A 26,464-nucleotide genomic window follows, 5' to 3' on the forward strand; every position below is an offset into this window, starting at 1 on the left:
TGATACACGTTTGATGGTACTAAAATTAATAAGAAGAATCTTACGTGTGGGAAGGTCATGTTGATGAGGTTGAAGCGGCTCTGTAGTCGTCTGGAGATGACCATTCTGCCACCACCGGGTGGTCCCATACCCGCCAACAGGAACATGTCCTACAAACACCAAAACAGTAGAAAAAATTAAATATAATTATTTTATCATTCGCAGACATTAATATAACTGGGTGGGAGACTGTATAGACGGTATTGGTAGTCAGGTTCTACATTGATGTTTAGTTCAAGAGAAGATAAAAGTCCACTGACCTTGATGTACTTCTGAGTCTGTTTCTCGCGGTCGTACCAGAAGCCGTAGTCCAGCCACAGCTTCATCAGTTCCAGAGGCGGCTGTGAGCCGAACGTGTCCTTGGCCGGCATGTTGAAGTCGTCCATGAAGGTCAGGAGCTTCTTACCCCCGATCGGGACGTACACACCCTTGGTTCTCTTCTCCACACGGCTCTCTATGATGTCCTGTACATTGTTGGAGGAAGTCTACAACAGAGAATACCACAGTTTATTCTCTGCTTCTATAATCACATCAATTCAACCCAATGCTCATAGAAACTTCAAAATGGACTATTTTCTGGCTCATCTGTTTTAATCTTATCCCACTTACATCATTTTGTGATTAACCACCTGACATGCAACTGTACAGGCACATACCTAAGCGAACATTTTACGTACCTAAGCAAACATTTGACTTACCAGAGCAGATATTTTGATATTCCTTTTTACCTGGTAGGACATGCTGACATACCTGAGCAGACATTTTATACATACCTGAGCAGACATGTTAATGTACCTTAACAGACATGTTGACATACCTTAACAGACATGTTAACGTACCTGAGCAGACATTTTGACATACCTGAGCAGACATGTTCACGTACCTGAGCAGACATGTTGACGGTTAGGAAGCTGTAGACCTTGGGGTCCAGCTTGGTCAGTGTGTTCTCCACCATGGAGGTTTTCCCGGTTCCCACGGGACCGACCACCATCACCGGATTGAAGGATCGGACGAGGGCGGTCACTAGATACTGGTAGCGGACCGTGTCCACGGTGGGGACGATCAGCTTGAAGAACGGCACACTGTAAGGAAGAGGGCAGGAATTACATATTAATAAACAGTGTATATCTTGGTCCTCAACAAATTACCTTGATTTCAGAGTAAATTGTTGTTGACTTTTTATATGAAAATGATATGAACAGAGCAGTATATGGAGGCAGCTATGTCTTACTTTTGTTGGTACTTCCAGCCCGTCTTGAGTTTTTCCTCCCAGTGGACCCAGGTCTTGCCCTTGGGGTCGACGTAGTACTCGTATATCATGTCTTTGTTGGGGAAGGTTCCCTCCATCTCGCGGATGTAGTTGTCAATCTTCTTCCGTCCGTCCTCGTCCACGGAGGCACAGATCGACCAGATCATACAGAACTGGAACCACAGCTCCACCATCCGTGTGAAGTTCTCGCTGTCATGAGGATCCACCTACAATCAAAGTACTAAATGTACTGACAGGGAAAATGGTTCTAAAACAAGGAAAGTACAGGTTCTCCAAAATAAGTTTTCTAAACATAACTAACAACCTATCTTCACAAGAGAGAACTCTGAATTAAATTCTCTACTTAACATATTGACACAATTTTTTTCAAACTGATAGCATACTTAATAATAGCAATCTACACTAATCAAGGTTTTCATTTTTTCATCTACACATAAACTTGTTTATTTAAGAAAAGAACTCAATGTCTACCCAATTTATGCGAGTGTAACCTGGGTTGGGGCAGTTTACACTTTATAATCCGCAAAGTGGATTATAAAAAAGCGTAAATTGCTCAAACCGAGGTTATACGAGTTTACAACCTGAATTAAATTACAGGTATATACATCTAATGTTATCCTGTTCTTAGAATCAGTAGACTTACCCCATTTTCTACAGTTCCCAAGGAATCAAAGAGTTTACAGAGAGAAGACACCCCGTTCAGCTGAGCGATGGAAATCAACTCCTTGCAGTTCTGCTGTTTGAAGTCTAAAATCTTCACCAGATATTTCTCAAACAGTCGGCGAAGCTCTTCCACAAGGGGCTGATAAAAAGAAAACATCTGGATGTCACAACATGCAATCAAATGAAATTTAAAATTAAAATCTTGAAAAGAGTCTAACATATGAATATATGTATATGAAACAAACAATACATATTTGTCTCTGATGAATCTGTTTGATGAGTATTTTGGCCCAAGTCAACTTGTAATGTTAGATCACCTATTTATAATTTACTTATAAATTTAATTAGAACATCATTGTGTTTTCTATATGACATTTTGGTGCCTTGATTTTGTTTTAAACAAAAATGAAATTTCTATCTCATTATCCTTCTTAAGTACATGTGTACTAGGCCTGAAGTCTATAAGTGTCAATGTTTTACTGTACTAGGCCTGATGTGTATGAGTGTTAATGTTTTACTGTACTAGGCCTGATGTGTATAAGTGTCAATGTTTTACTGTACTAGGCCTGATGTCTATAAGTGTCAAATGAATGTTTAACTGTACTAGGCCCGATGTGTATAAGTGTCAATGTTTTACTGTACTAGGCCTGATGTGTATAAGTGTCAATGTTTTACTGTACTAGGCCTGATGTCTATAAGTGTCAATGTTTTACTGTACTAGGCCTGATGTGTATAAGTGTCAATGTTTTACTGTACTAGGCCTGATGTCTATAAGTGTCAATGTTTAACTGTACTAGGCCTGATGTGTATAAGTGTCAATGTTTTACTGTACTAGGCCTGATGTGTATAAGTGTCAATGTTTTACTGTACTAGGCCTGATGTGTATAAGTGTCAATGTTTTACTGTACTAGGCCTGATGTCTATAAGTGTCAATGTTTAACTGTACTAGGCCTGATGTGTATACGTGGTAATGTTTTACTGTACTAGGCCTGATGTCTATAAGTGTCAATGTTTTACTGTACTAGGCCTGATGTGTATAAGTGTCAATGTTTTACTGTACTAGGCCTGATGTGTATAAGTGTCAATGTTTTACTGTACTAGGCCTGATGTGTATACGTGGTAATGTTTTACTGTACTAGGCCTGATGTCTATAAGTGTCAATGTTTAACTGTACTAGGCCTGATGTGTATAAGTGTCAATGTTTTACTGTACTAGGCCTGATGTCTATAAGTGTCAATGTTTTACTGTACTAGGCCTGATGTGTATAAGTGTCAATGTTTTACTGCACTAGGCCTGATGTCTATAAGTGTCAATGTTTTACTGTACTAGGCCTGATGTGTATAAGTGTCAATGTTTTACTGTACTAGGCCTGATGTGTATAAGTGTCAATGTTTTACTGTACTAGGCCCGATGTGTATAAGTGTCAATGTTCAACTGTACTAGGCCTGATGTGTATAAGTGTTAATGTTTAACTGTACTAGGCCTGATGTCTATAAGTGTCAATGTTTAACTGTACTAGGCTGATGTCTATAAGTGTCAATGTTTTACTGTACTAGGCCTGATGTGTATGAGTGTTAATGTTTTACTGTACTAGGCCTGATGTGTATAAGTGTCAATGTTTTTCTGTACTAGGCCTGATGTCTATAAGTGTCAAATGAATGTTTAACTGTACTAGGCCCGATGTGTATAAGTGTCAATGTTTTACTGTACTAGGCCTGATGTGTATAAGTGTCAATGTTTTACTGTACTAGGCCTGATGTCTATAAGTGTCAATGTTTTACTGTACTAGGCCTGATGTCTATAAGTGTCAATGTTTTACTGTACTAGGCCTGATGTCTATAAGTGTCAATGTTTAACTGTACTAGGCCTGATGTGTATAAGTGTCAATGTTTTACTGTACTAGGCCTGATGTGTATAAGTGTCAATGTTTTACTGTACTAGGCCTGATGTCTATAAGTGTCAAATGAATGTTTAACTGTACTAGGCCCGATGTGTATAAGTGTCAGTGTTTTACTGTACAAGGCCTGATGTCTATAAGTGTCAATGTTTTACTGTACTAGGCCTGATGTCTATAAGTGTCAATGTTTTACTGTACTAGGCCTGATGTGTATAAGTGTCAATGTTTAACTGTACTAGGCCTGATGTCTATAAGTGTCAATGTTTTACTGTACTAGGCCTGATGTGTATACGTGGTAATGTTTTACTGTACTAGGCCTGATGTCTATAAGTGTCAATGTTTAACTGTACTAGGCCTGATGTGTATATGTGGTAATGTTTTACTGTACTAGGCCTGATGTCAATGTTTTACTGTACTAGGCCTGATGTGTATAAGTGTCAATGTTTTACTGTACTAGGCCTGATGTGTATAAGTGTCAATGTTTTACTGTACAAGGCCTGATGTCTATAAGTGTCAATGTTTTACTGTACTAGGCCTGATGTCTATAAGTGTCAATGTTTTACTGTACTAGGCCTGATGTCTATAAGTGTCAATGTTTAACTGTACTAGGCCTGATGTCTATAAGTGTCAATGTTTTACTGTACAAGGCCTGATGTCTATAAGTGTCAATGTTTTACTGTACTAGGCCTGATGTGTTTAAGTGTCAATGTTTTACTGCACTAGGCCTGATGTGTTTAAGTGTCAATGTTTTACTGTACTAGGCCTGATGTCTATAAGTGTCAATGTTTTACTGTACTAGGCCTGATGTCTATAAGTGTCAATGTTTAACTGTACTAGGCCTGATGTGTATAAGTGTCAATGTTTTACTGTACTAGGCCTGATGTGTTTAAGTGTCAATGTTTTACTGTACTAGGCCTGATGTCTATAAGTGTCAATGTTTAACTGTACTAGGCCTGATGTCTATAAGTGTCAATGTTTTACTGTACTAGGCCTGATGTGTATAAGTGTCAATGTTTTACTGTACTAGGCTGATGTTTATAGGTGTCAATGTTTAACTGTACTAGGCCCGATGTCTATAGGTGTCAATGTTTAACTGTACTAGGCCTGATGTCTATAAGTGTCAATGTTTAACTGTACTAGGCCTGATGTGTATAAGTGTCAATGTTTTACTGCACTAGGCCTGATGTCTATAAGTGTCAATGTTTAACTGTACTAGGCCTGAAGTCTATAAGTGTCAATGTTTTACTGTACTAGGCCTGATGTCTATAAGTGTCAATGTTTTACTGTACTAGGCCTGATGTCTCTAAGTGTCAATGTTTTACTGTACTAGGCCTGATGTCTATAAGTGTCAATGTTTTACTGTACTAGGCCTGATGTGTATAAGTGTCAATGTTTTACTGTACTAGGCCTGATGTCTATAAGTGTCAATGTTTTACTGTACTAGGCCTGATGTCTATAAGTGTCAATGTTTTACTACCTTGTTGTCCTTCTTCTTCTCCAGCCAGGACTCCACATACGGCTGCCAGCCGATGTCCGCATAGTCCGCGAACACCATCCCACACCGCGACACGGTGGCAGGCGAAGCCACTGCCAGATCCTCCACCTCAAACAACAGGGACACCTGCTCGGGCATCGCGATACGTTCACCGTTAATCAGCGTCAGGATCTTGTTATCGTCCATCACAGAGTTCATGCTCTCGATCCACAGTGTGTCCACTGGCCCGTCAAACACCAGCCACTTCTCGTCCGGCTTCTCATCTATTCAACAGGGAACAATAACTCTATACTCATTCCAAATATAACTATTGACCATTATGTTTTGCAGCATTAGTTTTGATATGTATCATTCTGTCCTGCTTTTTTGAAGATTAAGGAGGCTCTTAATTTTTATGAATTAAAAAAAAAAGTCTTTATCAAAATCTAACAAATAAAAATTTAAATCCTTTGAAGTCATCTAGATTTTAAATGGTTGAATAAGTTATTTGCTAATCCAATATTTAATACTGTAATATCAAAGCCAGATATGATATAGAAATGAGTTAACATAATGGTAGTGCTGGATTCTGACACGGACCTGCACAGGTCTGCCTCATCACGCTGGAGAGGACCCCGTCCGTCCACTCGTTGGTGTTGATGTCAAACTCTCCATACAGCTCCCCTAGAGACAGAGATTTGGGATTCAGAGGGAAGTCCTGGAAATAAGCAAACATCATAAATATAAAATAAAAAGTTATCTGGCTTTTTTAACATTACTTTTAACAAAAAATGAACAGCTCTAGTTTGGACACATAAACATAACTAAATACTTATAAAACTGATCATATTTCAATTATTTGGGAAACTCTTCTCTTTTTTATCTCTTCATTGACAAATTGTTCCTTCACTTTCTTTAGGCTAGGCACCAATAATCTTGTTAATCAAATTATGAAACTGATCAGCTTCTACTCCAATCAAAAAAAAAAACAAAAAAAAACTGACCTTGACTGCCTGATAGGCGGCGCCCTCTTTGTTGAGGCGTGTCATGGACGCCTGTAACATCCTCCAGCAGACGGTCTTCCCGGACTGGGTGTTTCCGACGATCATGACGGAGTGGCGGGAACTCTTGGTCTCGTAGAGCTGGATGATCTTGGTCAGTGTGTAGTTGTTAACCTGAAGACAGTTGGCCTTCAGCTCCTCTGTGATCGCTTTCTTCATCTACAAACAACAAAGAAACGCATTAATTTACGAATATTACCCAGTGTATGGTCCTAGTACGTGTAGTCTTAATCATATAATGTCACTAAAAAAAATTGTTAAAATTGCTTACTTCTCATTTCAATATATTTAATAATCATCAATAGGCCATAAACCCTAATTATTCTGTAAATGAGTACCTCTGAGTAGTCAATGGTGGGCGTCTCCACTCCGGGGAACAGATCAGACATGATGCCGTTAAACAGCGGTAGATCCGTGGACGTCAGCTTGGCTACGTTCATGTCCTTCATAGACAGGAGCAGAATCTACAATCAACAATACACTCATAAATACAATAAATACCTACAATCAACAATACACTCATAAATACAATAAATACCTTCAATCAACAATACACTCATAAATACAATAAATACCTACAATCAACAATACACTCCTAAATACAATAAATACCTACAATCAACAATACACTCATAAATACAATAAATACCTACAATCAACAATACACTCCTAAATACAATAAATACCTACAATCAACAATACACTCATAAATACAATAAATACCTTCAAACAATAATTCATAAATACAATAAATACCTTCAAACAATAATTCATAAATACAATAAATACCTACAAACAAACAATAACATGTTAATCAATAAATACTAAAAAAAAAATACCATCCTCATGCGAGGGTTAACATGCATTAACAACAACAGTCAGGTCATGAAGTCAATTTCAGTGAATAGCTTGTCTGATGTCATTTCTATGCACTGGTCTGGACTTGATTTATTTTTTCAAAAGAATTGCAAAATTTGTTCACTGCCAAGTGTCATTTTGTTACAGACCTCCTCGTCTGGCATGGTGGGGTTGGACCTCTTCTTTGAGCCGGCATAGCGGAGCACGGACACCAGGGCTCGGAGTCCGAAGTCGTAGTGGTCCTGTTTTGACAGCTGCTGCTCGGCCAGGGAGTATAGCGTGTACACCTTCTTGGCCAGGACCTGTCAAACGAAAAAACCATGACATTATTAGATGTCCCTACAGTGTCTGTACACCTTGCTTATTTCATATTATTTTGATAGTTATCCATGTATACATGTATTAATATATATTTGTTATACTTTCATGTTAAATACTGAAATCTGATTGGTTAAGACGCAGTTAATAATATTTACTATTACCCTCAGCGTTAGCAACGCACTTGGCAACGGGTAACATTAAAAAATGTTACATGCGCGAAAATTATGCGCGTACGGTTCGCTGTAGAATTCACGTTATTCCTATATAAAAGCAGTAACATTTTCTTAAAAATTTTAAAAAAGACATTCAGTATAACAAAATAAATAGTGCCTGTTTGGGAGGATAACAGTTGAAATTGACACCCCTCGAAAACCATTGTCAACCTCCGCTTCGCGTCGGTTGACAATGGTTTTCTCGGGGTGTCAATTTCAACTGTTACCCTCCCAAACAGGCACTATTTATATAATATTAGAGAAGATTATAAATGTTAATTAGCCTACACAACAGTGGCTAATCAATAGTTTATGAAACCAGTATCTAATCAGAATCTACATCAAAGACTATAAATACACAGAGTTTATTACTCACCCTAGTGTTGCCGAAGCCTTCTCCGAACAGAATGATCTCAGAAATCATGCCCGAGTCTGGGACGACCATAGCGATGGGTCGGAACATGGACTTCAAGTTGTCCGGTAACTCCGTTCTACCCGCGTAACCTTGACAACACAGACACAGATATCACACAAGTACATTACTATGTAACAATGTAATAAAACAGAGACAACAAAAACTGTCCTATTCATAATTGTTCGATATTAATTGTTTTTCAAAGATATGAGGTGGAGGTTTGTAATAAGGGCTGTATATTTTCGGGCAAACTTTCATCTTGCATATTTTGTAGAAATATTATTATAATGCTCAAAACTTTCACTATTAACAGCAATATGACATTTATAAATCAATAAAAGCAATACATACCAGGGTTCATGGTGATGAAGATTCCACAGGACCAGACCAAGTCAATCTCGCGCCCCTCAAACACGAACCGTGCCTGACCGGTGGAGAGAGCCAACAGAATGGCCAAGATCTGTTGGGCGACCACCGACAACACCTCAATATTGATTCTGTTGAACTCGTCAAAGCAGCCCCAAGCTCCAGTCTACAATCATTGCATTATATTATTAATTTAAAGTAAAAAATTTAAGAGTCAACAATTTGAAATGCAGCCTCTCATTTTATCTAAGTTGTTATGCACTGTCAGTAAATTGTATACTTTCATATATAATATACAAAGAACAAATTACAGTGTAGACAATGCTCAGGTAAACAAACAAACTTAATACTCATCTTGTGACATACCTGAGCCAGACCGGAGAACATTTTGCCCATGGACTTGTAGTCCAGACCCTCAGAGCAGTTGACGACGATGACATACATTCCAAGGGATTTTCCAAGATCCTTGACGGTCTCTGTCTTGCCTGTCCCGGCGGGACCCTTGGGGCTTCCCCCGCGGTGTAGGTGGAGGGCGGTGGTCAGGGTGATGTAACAGCGGTCAGTGAGGGGGGTGATGACCAGACGACCTGAATTACCCAGATACTCGTAACCGTACGGAAACTGGGTGTTGGTCTGCTTCACTACACAGTTATCAATAGGAGGCTACAAAAAACAATAAACGTCATATAACTCATACTATTAACTGAAAAGTTTTAGAACTCTAGTAAGAGTGATGACAAGGTTGAAACACTCATTATACTAGTTCTCTATCAAATGATGAAGAAATATGAAATCATTGGTCAATTTTTAATTTGTAGGTTAAAGTTCCTTCAGAGAGGTAGGAATTCTGTTTATGGTATTAGATATCCATTAGGATTTCACAGAGTTCCTCACCTTTTCCCAGTAAAGCCTAAGCTGACTCAGCCACTCGAACGCATTCTCGTCGGACACACCCCCCTTAATCAGCTTCTCTATAATGTCTCTAGCGTGGATCTCAATAGTCACAAGAGCCACGATCTTGAGTCGCTGCATCTTTTCCAGTTTCCCCCGGATGGCCTCCGACAGTTTATTGAGCATGGCCACCTGTTTCTTCTTCATGGTTTTGAGGGCCTTCTTGTCGCCGCGGTCCTTAGTCAGTCGGAGGGCTTTCTCCACGTCGGCAGTCCACTGGATCTGACTGGCGGTGATACACAGCTGGCCAGGATGGTCCTTGATCCACTTGTCTCGCTTGGTCATGCCGTGTTTCTGTTTCAGGTTCCCTTTACATTTCTTCAGCTCATCCTGTAGCGTCCATCTCATGGTCTTCTCCACATCACACAGCCACGACTGGAACAAACAGACACACAGATAATATCAGTACACACAGAAAGTATTCAATCCTACACTACAAAGTTAACATATTAAATCCTCAATCAAAAACACTGAGCTTAAACAACAAGGTGTTAGTGTCTGTTAGCATGTCATGACAGACTTTTCTACAAATCGCTCCTTAGAAATGCTGACTAAATCTTCTCCACACACCTCCTCTTATAAATTAATTCAATATTTTCTGTTGCTTTGAAAGTTGCAAGATCCATGACAAAATGCATGATCTATTTATCAAGAGCTCCATTATACCCCCCTTAATACCCCCCCCCCTCCCCCCTACACACACATACACAAAAAGATTCCTGTAGTATTTAGTTTTAATTTACCTCCACAGGACCGTCCAGGTAGACGGGTCTCTCATACGGAACGACCTCTCCGTCAGATGACACCATGGCGTTCGCCTCCCACTTCAGTCCTGGCTGTAACAAAATATTATTTTTAAGATCATTAATTTAATTTATTGATATGTACTGTAAATTATTCTTAGTTCTATATGGAAAATAAAATTCTTCTGCAATCATAATTATATTTTATCTCAAGATTTTATTCAGGCTTTAGATTTAACGAATAACATTTTAGTGCCAACCAGTTTCTATGAAAACTAACTTTTTTGCAAGCATGTCAAGTCAATTTTTGCCCAAATATGTCATCTGCAATACCTTAAGGTTATATTATAAAATAATGTTTTCTCGAAAAAATCATTGAGTCTGAAACCAAAATCATCCTAATATAATAACAAGTGTTTGTATCTTAGTGTTTCCTTATTTACCAACCTTGTTCATCTCCAGGCTCTTGATATTGTCGAAGCATTTCTTGAGGTGGGGCTGCACGGCTTTGGGGTTTTTAGACTGACCCAGGATCTCCAGCAGGTCATCGTTGGACAGGAAGTAGAATCGCGGGAAGATCTGTCGCTTGGTCTCCAGGTACATGTCCAGGGATTTCTGGATCTCCTCCAGTTTGACGTTCATGTCGTTCAGTTCTTCCAGTAAACCTGTTGACACAGAAAAGTCAGTTCTTATTAAGCTACCACGTAGTGCACTGGTATCTCAGTTCTTCCATTAAACCTGAAAACATGCAAACTAACTTTTATTTGTGACCACTTTATTTAGCAATTTGCAGGAGGTAAATTCTTTGCGGAGACTAATTTTTGTGATTAAGATATTACAGTAACAATATACCGGTACCAGAGTCGTTTTAGAACTGACTCGCAGGAAGAAATATTCAGGATGACAAGGATCTAGCAAAATAAAATATGGTTTGCAGTACAATTTGTAGTTGGAGATGAACATTGACAGACATCCATAAATCTGCTCTAATCTGTTGATTTTACAGGCCTAGTTTATCCAGTCAAATACAGGGTGATCCAGCCCCGTACCTTGGTGATGGGTTCCTCTGAGGGCGTTCCTGTCCTTGTTGAGTCGCGTCATGATGACCTTCCACTTGGCGTTCACGTCGTCAAAATCTGCCGACTCGCGGGGCAGCTGTTTCCTAATGTCCTCACCCAAGAAAATGTTCTGCAAGCAAAATGTACACAACAAATTAAATTACAGACATGTTAAAGTAAAATTTGTTAACTCAACTAATGATGACATCTGTAGCAGCGTTATGTCCTTATATTTAATGGGTAAGTGAATTTTTCGTACATACAATTTTTAAAGGTGATTCAATCTGTTAACAAATATGTTCATGAAGCAAAAACTAACTTCATTTGATCTAGTAACAAGAATTTTTGACCAAAGTACAACTTTGAACAAGAAGTTTGTTTTTGGTAAATAAAAGGAAAGGAAATCTTTCATATGACTGATTAAAACTGATGACAAAAACAAGAATTGTGCCTGTTGATAATCAAATTTTTAAAGTATGTAATTCTATAACTGGCAGGCATAAGTATGTAGCTTTATCTGCCTCCCCACCCACCTCGAGGTACATCCACTGTCTCTGCACTGTTAGCAGCATCTCCACCACCTCCAGAATGTGTGACAGAGTTCTCTCCCATTTATCCACTTCCTGTTCAAATGCCTTGACAAATCGGGACGCCTTCATCGTCGACAGCTGAACCTGATTGTCTTCCAAGGCCTGGAACACATCGTCTGTGCTCCTGTAATTATAAAGTCATGCTAATTAATTAACTGTACCATAGTAGCACCAAAATATTTAACTAGGGACAATTGATTACTGGTAGTCGGAAGATAAAACCAAAGACTGATTTTTACAGATCAAATCAAAACTGTGAAGTGGTATCAACAAATTTGACTTATAAGTGTTTTGCAGGTTTATGCTTATACATCCACTTATCCAAATGCAAAAGTCTTAAAGGTCAAGGTCATGATACTGGGAACTCACCTGACTTTGTAATGACCTCTGTCCTTGTAGGTCGTTATGTCCAGTTCCGTGCTCTCCCAGGTTTTGGCAATGGCCTCAATACCCTGTAAAAGGAGATTACCAAGATTATAAGAAGAACTGTGAACAATTTTTAACATGTGAGTAACAAAGAGATACTATTAAGTAAAATAAATTTCTGACCTGTTCAATGGCCAATTCCTTGGTGGCGGCACCAGAGATGTCGCCGATAGTCTCAGCATACTGATCGAATCCAAACTCAATGATCTTCTCCAGGGTAAAGTCCACAGATTTGTGGTCAAACTGTCGCTGCATCTCCGTCTGTTTGAAAAAATGTTCTTTAATGATGTCCAGTTTTTGTGAAGAGATATAAAGATATGGCAAATGCAATCATTACAGTCACTGCCAGAAAATTTGATGAACAATTATCATTCCCACAATCACATTTTTTATAAAAGAGTACTGATATTTGGAATTCACCTAAATATTGCGACTATGTCTTTTTTCTCATTAAAGAGTATTAACGACATTGATCATCAAGACTTTACTTAAATATTAGCGTCCAAAAAATGTCTGACTACCAAAGCCATGATGACCTCAATCAGAGTTTCTTACCTGGATTTTGTCCCAATGATGTGGTCTCACAAATTTCCTGGATTTTGTCCCAGTGACGTGGTCTCATGACTTACCTGGATTTTGTCTCAATGACGTGGTCTCACAACTTACCTGGATTTTCTCCCAATGACGTGGTCTCACGACTTACCTGGATTTTGTCCCTGTGATGCAGTCTTACGACTTACCTGGATTTTGTCCCAGTGAAATGGTCTCACGACTCACCTGGATTTTGTCCCAGTGACGCGGTCTCATGGCCTTATTCTTCAGATCCGTGATCAGCGGCATGGTCCTCTTGAACTGGTCCACACGGTTCTTACTGGTATCAACCACCTCCCAATTCTTGTCCTAAATCAAGGTCAACAACCAAAACCATTAGACATCTTTTCACTTTCCTTGATAATCTCAGCATTATAGATATTTCTTTAACTGATTAACATTCTCTTTCTTTTCTCTTCAATTCAGTTTCGCTACATACACCATCATATAATGGTTTAAATATTGTTTGACAATTTTATTACTGGTAGGTCTTTAGCTTAAACTGAGTTCTTTGCTCATCTGCCATAATCAACATAATAGTTTATTGATTTCCATATTAAAAATTCCTATTCTGCGCTGATAAACATGTTTTTTAGTTGATCATCTTTCAGTCCAGTTAGTTCATTATTGATTAAAACTACAACTTACATTACACATTCCCCGACTGAACTGATGAACTAGCTACTAAATAAAACATTACAGATTCCCCCAACTGAACTGATTAACCAGCTGTCATGTGTTCCCCTCACCTTGAGTTCCTTGCTCATCCTGTTGAGCTTCTTGAAGATGGACTGAGACGAGTTCTCCATGTTCTCGGTCTGGAGCTCGGTAAATTGGTTCCCCTTCCAGTCGCCCCACAGTCCCTCCCAGTCTTTGTTCAGGTTCCAGATTGTCTCGATCACCTCCAGATCCTACAACAAAATTGGAAATAACAATTGGTTAAATATGTACACATAATATAGAATAGACATGTACAATGAATGTACCAGACTAAAACACAACACTCTACAAAGTAAGACCTGGCAGTTAACTGAGGAGCAATCTTGTTTATTGCGTTATCATTAATATTCCAGGGCATATTATTGTTATGGTTCATCCTTCAATGAACAATTGATCGATTTGAATAGCTCAGCAATGAAATTCAACACAAACTGGAGTTCAAGGAATAATGATAAAACTATAGCATAGAACAGAATATTCATTTCCATTGGTCAAGAAGCATTACTCTAGCTAGCTTACTTATCATATCCATGTCTATCATCTCCCCTGAAGGGAGCTCTTTTGTAACAAGAAGTTAATTTGACCCACCTTCTCCAGGTTTGCGATCTCCTTGGAGGGGGGCTGGTCGATCTTGAAGATGTTGAGTCCCTTCCTAATATCCTGCTCCTGTTTCTTGAGAGCCTCCATCTGGGCGCGGATGTTGTTGATGTTCTCCAGGGCCTCCCCCGTGGAGATGGTCGACGTGAACGGGCCCTTGGTTGCGAACTCGTCCACGAGGTTGTGAACCTGTTTCTTGAACTCCTCCGATTGAGCCAGCAGTCCGCTCCTGAACTTCTCCTGAACACGAACAAATAACAGACTTTATTAGAAACACCATTGCAAAAACATAAGCAGAGCTCATCAAAAGCCAACATAGTAGAACTGATTATTGTTTACAATATACACAGGGGAAGGACTTTGTGTCTGCTGTTTTTTATCAGAAATGAATCAAGATTGAAAATAATGGAAGACTTCTCAAACAGACAAAAGATTTTTTAATATCCAAAGTTTCATGTACAGAAATAAAAAAAATTGAAAATAAAATGTTGAAGTTAAGTCAAAAATTATTATACTGGATTTGACATTTAAAGATTATATAACACAGATGATGTAGACTTCATGTCAGACTATATTCAGATAAAACAACCATACCTTGTGTTTTTTGAGCATCTGCTCGGCGTCGATCAGCTTCTGCTGGAAGACGATCCAGTCGTTGGAGAGTTCGGACAACATGGTGGTCACCTCCTCCTTGATGGGCACCTCGTACTTCTCCAGGATACTGAACTGGTCATGCAGGGGAGGGAACTTGGCCTCTGTCTCCCCCAGGCCTCCGTTTAACTTGTCCCACAGGGTCAGGCTCTCGCCCAGCTCGTCCAGGGTCTGAGGGGGCTTGCTGACACTAAACAACAAAACAGACATCAGATTGTACTACCTTAAAACATAACTGTATATCAACCAGACAAGACGACTACATTAAATTTTTGAAAATGGCATTTTAAATTAATGTAAATACTTGTCTTAATTTAGCATGTAGAATATTTGGTTTCAAAAATATTTTCACCAAGTTAACATAGATTTCATTTAAACTTGATCTGAATACATCCATTGATGTACATTAAAAAAATCATGGAATTGAGCTTTTTTCTTATGTAAGCTGAGGAAGCTTTCCACAAAAAAGCATAACGGTATATACAGCCATATAATTTGTTTTCAGGATTACGTTTTAAAAATTAATCTATAAAACTCTTCAGACATATAAACACCAAACAATGGTATTTCCCAAACATTTACGGGTGGACGAGGCGACATACTTTTCTCCGTTGTCCTTGAGGAAGCTGTGGAGCTCCTTGAGGCGACTCGTGGCGATTGTGCTGAGCAGCGTGGTGAACTTGTTCTGCCACTCCGTGCAGTGGCTCAGGATGGCGTACTTGAGCGGCGAGCAGTCAAGCAGCACAAACTGGATGTTCAAAATGGTCTCCTGGGTCTGTACGTTGTTGGCGACCTCGTCGTATCTACAACACAAGGTCCAGAATGAGAGGGGAGAGGGTGTTGATTTGTAAACATAATTAGTGAATCATGCAAATATGATGGCTTATAATTAGATAATGAATAATCATTACGAGTTTCTTTTTTTTAATTAAAAAAATGTTTTTATTGTAGTTTTTAAAAAATCTACACATTAATTAGACTAAGTTTTTATTTAGTAACAAGAATAAGCACCAATGGCCCAATACACTAACAGTAAAGCTCTCTAAATAACCACCAATGGCCCAATACACTAACAGTAAAGCTCTCTAAATAACCACCAATGGCCCAATACACTAACAGTAAAGCTCTCTAAATAACCACCAATGGCCCAATACACTAACAGTAAAGCTCTCTAAATAACCACCAATGGCCCAATACACTAACAGTAAACCTCTCTAAATAACCACCAATGGCCCAATACACTAACAGTAAAGCTCTCTAAATAACCACCAATGGCCCAATACACTAACAGTAAAGCTCTCTAAATAACCACCAATGGCCCAATACACTAACAGTAAAGCTCTCTAAATAACCACCAATGGCCCAATACACTAACAGTAAAGCTCTCTAAATAACCACCAATGGCCCAATACACTAACAGTAAAGCTCTCTAAATAACCACCAATGGCCCAATACACTAACAGTAAAGCTCTCTAAATAACCACCAATGGCCCAATACACTAACAGTAAAGCTCTCTAAATAACCACCAATGGCCCAATACACTAACAGTAAAGCTCTCTAAATAACCACCAATGGCCCAATACACTAACAGTAAAGCTCTCTAAATAACCACCAATGGCCCAATACACTAACAGTAAAGCTCTCTAAATAACCACCAATGGCCCAATACACTAACAGTAAAGCTCTCTAAATAACCACCAATGGCCCAATACACTAACAGTGAAGCTCTCTAAATAACCACCAATGGCCCAATACACTAACAGTGAAGCTCTCTAAATAACCACCAATGGCCCAATACACTAACAGTAAAGCTCTCTAAATAACCACCAATGGCCCAATACACTAACAGTAAAGCTCTCTAAATAACCACCAATGGCCCAATACACTAACAGTAAAGCTCTCTAAATAACCACCAATGGCCCAATACACTAACAGTAAAGCTCTCTAAATAACCACCAATGGCCCAATACACTAACAGTAAAGCTCTCTAAATAACCACCAATGGCCCAATACACTAACAGTAAAGCTCTCTAAATAACCACCAATGGCCCAATACACTAACAGTAAAGCTCTCTAAATAACCACCAATGGCCCAATACACTAACAGTAAAGCTCTCTAAATAACCACCAATGGCCCAATACACTAACAGTAAAGCTCTCTAAATAACCACCAATGGCCCAATACACTAACAGTAAAGCTCTCTAAATAACCACTAATGGCCCAATACACTAACAGTAAAGCTCTCTAAATAACCACCAATGGCCCAATACACTAACAGTAAAGCTCTCTAAATCAGCTATTCTGGGAAATACCCAAAATTTTGTCTTGAACAAACACTGTGGACTCTAAAAGACTACTGACCTGGCTATGTCGGCGTCGAATGAGGCGACCTGTGGGTTGAGGTTCTGGTAGCGCTTGATGAACATGTCCTTGTTGATTTCCCAGATCTCGCGGTAGTTGTCCCACGTACTCAGGTAGTTCTGTAGGTTCTGGGCGTTGGTGGCCATGCCCTGGTTAATCACCGTCTGGATCTTCTTGGTCTCCTCGTCCGAGCTGATCACTGAGAATATGGGCTGAGACAGAAACACAAATAAATTTATTATAAATACATGTATACGGGCTGTTGGGGAATAGTTCAAGATATATTTACTTGGTATCAAATTTGGGCTGTAATGGATCAGAGATAAAACTTGCCAATGGGTTAAAAATATGGGTTGTAAGGGATCAAAATATGGGATTCAACAAACACAGATGGATAGATAATTTTAAATCAATATATATGTACAAGGATGACTAATTAACTAAATCATCATTGTGAGTACTCTTAGACTAGCTGTCATAATTGCCTAGCTAAGTAAATATTTGATTTTAATTTTTAAAATTTCTTTTATATAAAATTTGCTGTATTGAGAGAGTGATTTTGTGTTTTGTGTGATTAAAATAAAAAGTGAAAGATAAGAAAGAGTGTAAAAAACTCTTTTTAATAATAGAAGTGTCGAATGATTAGCAGCTTGTTGAATTTTGCATTTTTTACCTCTTTGTTAGACTTCTTTTTGGCCAGGATCAGAGGAAGCCTGTTGACGCCTTTGATGGAGTTGGTCAGCTGATTGCCGATTCCACCAATCACAGAGGCCAACTGTTTCAGGGTCGGCTGGAACTCCACCTACAAAACATCAATCACAGGATTCACAGAAATTCCAATGTTGGAACCACACAATTATTCAAATTCTACAGATGGAACCACATAATTAACATAATTCTAATCATGAAAGCAACAAAGTCCAAATTCAGAACCATAGGACCAATAAAACTCCACTTTTGGATCATACAGGATATTTCCAATATAATACAATAGCCTTGAGCTAAAACTGATGAGTAAATTTTGAAGCATGTCAAAGTTACAAAATAAACACAGATAAAGGACAGGGGGTTACTGATCTACCTTGTCTCCCTGGAGACAGACTTTGACCCGGAACAGTGGATTAGGGGCAGACTTTCCGTCTCCATTGATGGCCTTGGACAGCTCCTGGAGGGACCACTTGACGTTCAGTCGGAACGCTTCCTCCACCATCCGGTCCATCTTCTCCAGGTAACGCACCCAGTGCTGCTGCACCTGTCATACAATACAAGTACAATGTATTAGAGTTTACTTATCTAGATAACATACCCATTCCTACATCTTAAATAAAGATTATTGTGAACCATATTTTCAACCAAGAAAATTTCATTTGCTTTCAATGGTAAATACAGTATTTAATCTTAAACTTTTTAAGACTCTGATGCTTAGGTAAAAGAGTTTAATGTCAGATTAAATGTCAGTGGTAGTTAAGAAAAGACATTGTCAAATACACGAAGCCATTGATAGCTTTATTTGTAAGTCCATGGGTTTGGACAACATATCAGAATACATGGGTGTTGATTTTACCAGGTTTTTATTTGTAACATGTTGGGAATTTTGTTTGGGAAACTCACCTCTTGTCCGTCTGATTTGAAGATTTCAAACGTTTTCTTCATGACTCGGACAATCTCCATGTGCATGGTCTTCAGTTTCTCTGCGGTGTTATCTCTATGTTTGGCCTGGAAGAAACATTGGAACAAATTGTATAGAAAAATCCTCAAATTACATTAATCATAAGAAATAATAGAAAATTATGTTTTTATAATTTATATTCAAATACATTATGCCTGCTGATATTGAAACCAAAGAATATCTAAACACAACAAAATGCTGAAACATTCATCAAATGATTACCTGTTCCTCGTCAAACTCCAGATTCTCGTACACTTTACGATTGTCTATTTTGATCAGGGACAGTTCACTGATCTTGACACACATGGTAGAGATCTCCTGATTGGCTCCCTTATAGTCATCTACCATTGCCTGAATTTTAGCTGCGTTAATACGACAGTCCGTCACAAAGTAATCAGAAATTCCCTTGGAAGCCCACGTTAACTTAGTAAGTCCAGGATGAATCTTCTTGTCAAGGAACCGAATCCTTTCTCGGAACAATCCCCTCTCTTCCAAGGAGAGCGCGGCTATGATCCTGTTATAGTCTCTGACAACCAAAAGTACGTGTTCTCGGAGCGAGCGTAGATCCTCGCGCTTGTTGTACACGTTGGTGGCATAGTGCGGGATCTCAAACATCAGCCGTTCCCAGTAGTTGATCTCTTGGAACATCTTCAGCAGGCCTCTGTCACAGACATACATAACATAAATCAATACTGCTTTACCAGTTTCCTAAGTTTTACCAATCTCAAAATACATATGTTGGATTTTTTTGCAATTTTTGATTTACAAAGTTATTCAATGTTGGAATATTTTTAAACATATTTTTAAGATAATCCAATTTTTGTGGTTGGGATAATACTGCAAAAAGAGCATATTCAATTACAGGAATCTTGCAGAGTTCATATTTTTTTTTTGTAATCAAATATTTGACATGCATTCAATTAGGCAATGTTCATTCATCTTTTGGTGTATTTTTCCCATGTCCATGCCTGCTTTTACAATAAGGGGAGCATTAAAAAAATAAAATTCTGTTCAGAAAGTGACAGAAACATTGAACATAATCAGTTGTTGATAATTGGTTTACAATACATAAGGAGCTAACCGGTTAAAGTTGATGTCCAACATGGGAGGTCTCTCTGAGCTACGACACATCAGTGGCACCTCCAGTAGTTTCTCTGGCTCCTACAGAAATAGAAAAGACATTGAAGAAGTCCACTTTAAGGTAAATCTGGGTCTATTGCCTTAATGATCTTTGGTTCTATATAAACACCATTAGAACATTGATAAGTTACAAAATTTGTTAAGAAACTATGAAGCAAAAAAAAAAAATTGGAATTTTATTGTGACATTGTCACACACCTTCTGAAACATATACTGAAGTTAAAGATTTCTATTACATCATGTTCATATAAAAGTCTTCAATTTTCAAAGATTCCTTTTTTCCAGAAACTATGCAGCTGTCAGTTCAACTAGGACAAAACTGTTAAAGATGAAATTTCTGTATCTATATATTTACCTTATCCACAGTGAGGGTCCACTCATGGAATGTCTTACGGATGTACTCATCCAACGCTTGGCACAGCTGCTGGTACTGAGTTCGAACCTCCTCACTTTTTCCTGTTGGGGGCAGGAAATATGCTCTGTCCAAAACCTACAACAGAATCAAGACCTGATAATCCCAGGATCTGACAATTATAATAACTATCATAGGGGTTATATTTATTGTTCATGTTAAGCATACATTAATACAACAATATCCATGTGTCTGTGAATTATCCGTGATGGCCAATAAACCATAAACTTGTTTAAGGTCTAATGTCAAGTGAACATATTAAGATGTTTTTAGGAATCTGGCAACTAAATCTAAATGGCACATCATACTAATTTTAAGAAGCTGCAAATATGTAACTATGAAAAAGAAATCATCAAGGTCTGAGTCCTTATATGACTGTAAGTAGGTCACTGACCATCATGCCCCTCTCTATCCTCCTCTTGAGCTGCCTCGCCCACAGAGCCTGGCCGGCGAACTTGGGGTGCCAGGGGATGAGGGACTTGGCTTTATTGGTCAGCTCTTTCTTGACGGCGTTCAGTTCATCATTGAACATCAGGTTCACGTCCACATTCTTCTTGTCAATGGTTCTTCTGATGGCCTGAATAAAGCAAATTAAATCATAAATAATATCTTATGGCTCTGTATAAAAAGCAACAGAGCATGATACACAATTCTAAAGGCCTTAAATAAAACACAAATAAAAGTCATATAATATAATACCCTATAGGTTGTTATGTTAACACAACTAAATTAATGAAATACCACATCAAATTAACTTCCACATTCTTTAAACCATGCATGATTTTTCTGATGGCCTGTATGAACAAAAACATGCTTAATAGCATATCCCACAGATACCGGTACATGTATGATCATACATCCATCAGATATCCACTTTATCTGAATTTTCACTTAGTGGATAGACACTTACCTCTCTGGTGGAGAGATGCATGAAGATGTCCAGGAGCTCCACTCCCTGCTCCACCGTGGTCACCGTGTCGAAGGCCGAGGAAATCACATTAGTCATCATCACCTCCAGGTCCTTGATTCCCGCTCGGAACCTGCAGAAGTTCATATAAAGTGCTGATTAAAAGATGTTTTTGTGAATAATATTTTCTTGCCCCCTCCCTTTTCATCCTTTTTTCTTTCTCTAATTCTTATCTCTCTCTTTCTCCCAATCCAATTAAATGAATTCAAATGTTTAATTCTTAAAGTAAAATCTTTTATTTTATCAATCTTTGCCTTTCAGGTTGAAGTTATCAAGTTATTTTATAAACATTCCCAAAAAAGAAAAACTATGTTTACATCGAAAACACTTTTAAAGTAGAGTTTTCCCCCTTAAGATGGATTTATCAGAATAGGCCATGTCTCACTTATCATAGATTTTAATAGTACTATTGATCCACAAATCAAAATCTCCCACAGCATATGAAAACCATTTCTAGTGTATTATATCCACAAATCAAAATTTCCATAAATCTGGGTAGAATTGAAAATTTAGGAAAATTTGTCCTCCTGAATTTTAATGATTCCACCGAGTCTGAGAGCCTGGGGGGGACCTGAGCAATACTTAATTGTTGTGAGATCCAGCAGTACTTACTTGTTGTAGTCATCATGCCATGATGTGGCCTTGACATCCAGAATGGTGTCCTTCACAGACCTCAGCTGACTCAGGTTTCTCTCGAATGCTGCCTCTATCTCCATCAGCCCCCGGGCAATCTCCGGACCCTTCTGTCCCGCAAAGTGAGGCATCTCCATCTTCTCTCCATCTTCCCGCCGGGCAAAATGAATCTGAGCCTCACAGACTTCTATCAAGTCCTTGCATCTCTGGATGAATGCGTCGATCTGTGCAAAAATGCTGCTCTTGTCTAAGACCCAGCCAACCGGTGAAAACTTGTGGTGTAGTCTGGCCGTCTGTTAAATGATAAACAAAATGTTAATTGATTTGTCTGCTTACGACAAATTAAAATCAATGCAACAATGATAAAGAAATTAATTATAAGAATATTTAAGAGATTAAAAAAAATATATTTTTTTAAGATCTTCACTTAAAACATACAGATTTTCAAAGGCAAAAACATTGTGTGCATCTACATGTTCTTTGCAACAAATTGTCAGTACAACATAAACCCAAGGTGATTCAGGTTACGTAGAAGTGTTGAGACTTGATTGGGGTAGGGTGGAGTAGGTGTCTCACCTTTTTGTAGATCTCCTTCCACTGCTCACAGCAGTCTATGCTGTCATTGAGGGACTTCAGTCCGGACTGTACGTAACCGTCAAAGATCTTGTCCAGGTTGATGTCGCGGCAGCATCGCCTGATGACCTCGTTACTGATCTATACAGACAGGAACCAGAGAAAATAAGTACCAAACCACGCTACGTGTTATATATAACATATTCATTGAGTACCAAACCACGCTACGTGTTATATATATCATATTCATTCAGTACCAAACCACGCTACGTGTTATATATATCATATTCATTCAGTACCAAACCACGCTACGTGTTATATATATCATATTCATTCAGTACCAAACCACGCTACGTGTTATATATATCATATTCATTGAGTACCAAACCACTCCCCATGTTATATTTATTGAAGCTACAGAGCTACCATATTAGTCCCTTAACTTTTCATCTCAATTTACACAAAACCTAGTTCATATTAAGGAAACAATATTTTACTTTTATGTCATGTGAATTTTAGTTCCTTTCAAATTTTATGCTATACAATTAATTGAAAAACAGTTCTCATCCACATAAATCATTTATAACTAGAACAAATAAAAATAAAGCACCAATCAGAGGGCATGTTACATGTATAAGATGAATAATCTGTTTTTACCTTTTTAAGAATCCCGGTCAGCCTCTCTCTGGTTTTGTAGAACTCAGAGTTGACCCAGATGAAGCGTATGGTGTTAAGGATCTTGGGAAGCATGGCGGGGACATCCTTGGGTTTGGCCTCGGACAACTCGTAGCACGGATCCTTCAGCACCAACAGGAACTTCAAGTTGCTCTCTGCCTGTCGCGATCCCTCCTGGTAAAGAAAACAATGGAACTCCATGTAACATTCTGTATAATTTATAATGTATGTATGGGTCTCAGAATAACATGTTGTAAAAGTATGATAATCATTTTGATTTTACTGTTATCACTGCATTCATGCATACAGTTCAAATAACAAATTGTGTATAAAGACCTTTAAGGTACCAATGATATTCATTGACACTGGGTGGATTATAATACACTTTAAAAATTAAATACATGTACTAGGGATTAAATTTTGGCAGACTTTCAAAATTAACAAAAGAATGTTTACCAAGCTTTATTATTCACCATTCTCTAATTTTAGATTTAGTTCTGGGTTTGTTTTTTTGTTTTTTTTTTGGGGGGGGGGGGGGGGGGGAGAAGGAGGGGGGGGGTGTTCTGAGTAAGCAAAACTTAAGTGCATCAAACAAGCCTATAGGCAAAGTAATGATATGAATTAAAAGCTTTGACACAACCTCTACAAAATTCAAACTTAATAAATGAACATGGAAAACTTATTGAAACAAGGAATTACCCCCAAAAAACCCAAAAATGTTCCCCTTTCCTCACCTTAATTTCACTGGACAGTTTGAGGAACGGTCCTACGTAAGAGGACTTAGCCAGGGTCAGGATCTCGGTGATCTTTTTTACCCCTGGTTTGTCCAGCTGAGTACTGATGCCGGTTAAATCAGCGCACCGGTTCTTCCAGAACTCAATCTCATCCAGGGGTCCTGAGTTCTCGGCCATCTCAAAGGCATCCTGGTTACTGAGCACTTCTTTAATTTGTCTGGCCCAGTGGATCATGGCAGCTGTAAAGTGAAATGTTTAATTTGTAGGCTTTTTTTAACTGCCAATTATATAACACAGCAAATTTCATGTAGTTTAATTTATGTTACAACACACAAACATCAACCCACTCTTTCATTCACAGAGATAAAAAGAAGAACCTGAAATACCCATACAAATGAACCCTACAAAAGGAATATCATACAGATCCATTGACTGATTTTATTTTTAGGATATAAATTTGCTTCTTACTTTTATAACATTTCTGACCTCTCTTAACATTGAAATGTTTTGGGAAACTTTTATATTTTAACACGTCAACATTCTACATGTAATTGATCCTCAAGTTTTAAGCCAAAATTCATCCCCTTGTCATGATGCACGGATAACAGACTGAGTGGTGCTTACTCTCGAGCCTCTGGACCAGGTCCTTGTTCTTGGCCGCCTCCTCTGAGGCGAGTTTGAGCCCCTCCGTGGGGATGTACAGTACCGTCTTACCCTCCAGCTTCCAGCGTGTGTCCGTCAGGTTAGCCAGAAACTTGTGCAGCTGAGCTGAGAAGTCATTTTTGATGCCTACATACTTGTCAAGGAGAAATAATTGTTCACAATAGATACAAATAAGACATCATAGGATCATAGTAAATTGATACTTTTTCTTTTTAAATCATATCAAAGAAAAAAATTTACTAAAGGGCCTTAACCCTCACTGATATCTTTGCTCTCACTTCTTTATTTTTTTTTCCATAAAAAATTAGAAACATAATCTGACAGACAATTAAGATTAGCGGAAAATCAACTAAAAGCCTTTTATAATTTAGATCGACTATCCTGTGAAAGCTAAGTCCTAATTCATAAATCAAGGATACTGTCTGGCCAAGAGGTGTTCTCAAAGAAGATGGGGGCGTAGATTCCCATCATGATCCTGAGCAGACTCTCGATCTGGTTCCCTTTGATGGTCCCATACTGGACCTTGGTCAGGAACGTGTCGGCGTTCAGTTCCTTGACGCTGGTGGCCTTGATAAAGTAGGTCAACTGGTCGACCAGATAAGGAGGGATGGCGTGTTCGACCAGGAACCCCTTGACAGGGTCCATGTAGGCCACCATCAGCTTGGTGCCGGGGTCGTTGATGAACTGGTTGATTGCCTCGTCGTGGAACTCCTTCCACAGCTCCTCTGTCAGTCCCTGCACCGTGACTCTCTCTTTGATCAGTGATATCTGAAATCACAAGTTTAAAGGTATATGACGTTTATAATAAAGTGCTGATTGAATTTGATGAGTTGAACAGACTCGTAATTTGACCTGCTTTGACTGACAGTAATTGGATTGAGTAATGTGATAAATCACACCAACTGGAATTTATCAATGACTTGCTGTGACTTACAACATTAGTTGGGACTACAACACAAGTTGGGACTTACAACACTAGTTGGGACTTACAACACTAGTTGGGACTTACAACACTAGTTGGGACTTACAACACTAGTTGGGACTTACAACACTGGGTCTATCATCCTCCTCCTGCACTGCCTCCTCTTGTTCAGCCTCTGTCTCCGTTTCCCCCAGTTCATTAGAAGTCCCCATGGCTGTCACATCAACTTCAGTTGGTTGTAAGGCACCATTTGCTGTAAACACAATCACAGAATTATAATGGACTGTAAATGTATATTGACATGTTGGTAGCTAAAAAGATTTGTTCATTTCCTTTAAAAGACTCGGACATTTAAATGATATGAGAATTAAATTCATGCTGGCCGAAATTTACGAATAATCGATCAGGATGTTTATTGCCAGACTGGAAGAAAAAGGAGAATTACTTACAAGCACCAGCAGCCAGGGCCTCTTCTTCTGTGATCTCCTGGGTCATAGCTTGAGGGTCTGTGGGGAGAGGAGTGTTGCTTTTGGAACCTTTTGGTGTTCCACTTTTGGAGCCCTTTGGGGTTCCAGCTTTCGAGCTTTTACGGGAACTCGCCTTCGGAGTTCCCGACCTTGAACCTTTATCAGACATTGTTGATTTAGAGCATCAGTCAACCTGTCAGAGGTAGAATTAAATGAATGTTTACCATTGTTACATAAAGCTTCTTAATTACAATGTCCGGCCCAAGCATTTGCATGCATTATATAATATCTATAATCAACAAACAATCATTTCTTATTTCTAATAAACTATTAACATATATCA

At 38.6% G+C, this 26,464-nt stretch overlaps 1 protein-coding gene across 2 annotated transcripts in view; it reads right to left on the reverse strand.

Annotated features, from left to right (window-relative positions):
* LOC128181590 (dynein axonemal heavy chain 2-like) overlaps positions 1 to 26,464 on the reverse strand; it is a 47,320-nt gene that overhangs the window by 20,277 nt on the left and 579 nt on the right. For both annotated transcript variants that reach the window (XM_052850051.1, XM_052850050.1), the window contains exons 2-43: positions 26,104 to 26,314; positions 25,780 to 25,907; positions 25,152 to 25,500; positions 24,694 to 24,858; positions 24,070 to 24,308; positions 23,318 to 23,509; positions 22,664 to 22,801; positions 22,067 to 22,380; positions 21,398 to 21,527; positions 20,882 to 21,064; positions 20,431 to 20,565; positions 20,017 to 20,096; positions 19,158 to 19,596; positions 18,878 to 18,982; positions 18,348 to 18,518; positions 17,940 to 18,068; positions 17,267 to 17,478; positions 15,506 to 15,706; positions 14,847 to 15,093; positions 14,244 to 14,492; positions 13,685 to 13,846; positions 13,122 to 13,244; positions 12,468 to 12,605; positions 12,288 to 12,370; positions 11,862 to 12,042; positions 11,320 to 11,458; positions 10,718 to 10,935; positions 10,271 to 10,363; positions 9,471 to 9,902; positions 8,943 to 9,239; positions 8,562 to 8,742; positions 8,172 to 8,299; positions 7,412 to 7,564; positions 6,743 to 6,868; positions 6,348 to 6,563; positions 5,944 to 6,061; positions 5,347 to 5,627; positions 1,953 to 2,111; positions 1,271 to 1,515; positions 923 to 1,121; positions 300 to 524; positions 45 to 149 (exon numbers count right to left, since the gene is read on the reverse strand). In XM_052850051.1, coding sequence (XP_052706011.1) covers positions 45 to 149; positions 300 to 524; positions 923 to 1,121; positions 1,271 to 1,515; positions 1,953 to 2,111; positions 5,347 to 5,627; positions 5,944 to 6,061; positions 6,348 to 6,563; positions 6,743 to 6,868; positions 7,412 to 7,564; positions 8,172 to 8,299; positions 8,562 to 8,742; positions 8,943 to 9,239; positions 9,471 to 9,902; positions 10,271 to 10,363; positions 10,718 to 10,935; positions 11,320 to 11,458; positions 11,862 to 12,042; positions 12,288 to 12,370; positions 12,468 to 12,605; positions 13,122 to 13,244; positions 13,685 to 13,846; positions 14,244 to 14,492; positions 14,847 to 15,093; positions 15,506 to 15,706; positions 17,267 to 17,478; positions 17,940 to 18,068; positions 18,348 to 18,518; positions 18,878 to 18,982; positions 19,158 to 19,596; positions 20,017 to 20,096; positions 20,431 to 20,565; positions 20,882 to 21,064; positions 21,398 to 21,527; positions 22,067 to 22,380; positions 22,664 to 22,801; positions 23,318 to 23,509; positions 24,070 to 24,308; positions 24,694 to 24,858; positions 25,152 to 25,500; positions 25,780 to 25,907; positions 26,104 to 26,290 — 7,995 coding nt within the window. In that variant the 5' untranslated portion in view covers positions 26,291 to 26,314. The remainder of the gene's footprint in view (positions 1 to 44; positions 150 to 299; positions 525 to 922; positions 1,122 to 1,270; positions 1,516 to 1,952; positions 2,112 to 5,346; positions 5,628 to 5,943; positions 6,062 to 6,347; positions 6,564 to 6,742; positions 6,869 to 7,411; positions 7,565 to 8,171; positions 8,300 to 8,561; positions 8,743 to 8,942; positions 9,240 to 9,470; positions 9,903 to 10,270; positions 10,364 to 10,717; positions 10,936 to 11,319; positions 11,459 to 11,861; positions 12,043 to 12,287; positions 12,371 to 12,467; positions 12,606 to 13,121; positions 13,245 to 13,684; positions 13,847 to 14,243; positions 14,493 to 14,846; positions 15,094 to 15,505; positions 15,707 to 17,266; positions 17,479 to 17,939; positions 18,069 to 18,347; positions 18,519 to 18,877; positions 18,983 to 19,157; positions 19,597 to 20,016; positions 20,097 to 20,430; positions 20,566 to 20,881; positions 21,065 to 21,397; positions 21,528 to 22,066; positions 22,381 to 22,663; positions 22,802 to 23,317; positions 23,510 to 24,069; positions 24,309 to 24,693; positions 24,859 to 25,151; positions 25,501 to 25,779; positions 25,908 to 26,103; positions 26,315 to 26,464) is intronic.

The sequence above is a fragment of the Crassostrea angulata genome, chromosome 4, assembly GCF_025612915.1.
Source record: "Crassostrea angulata isolate pt1a10 chromosome 4, ASM2561291v2, whole genome shotgun sequence".
NCBI classification, from domain to species: domain Eukaryota; kingdom Metazoa; phylum Mollusca; class Bivalvia; order Ostreida; family Ostreidae; genus Magallana; species Magallana angulata.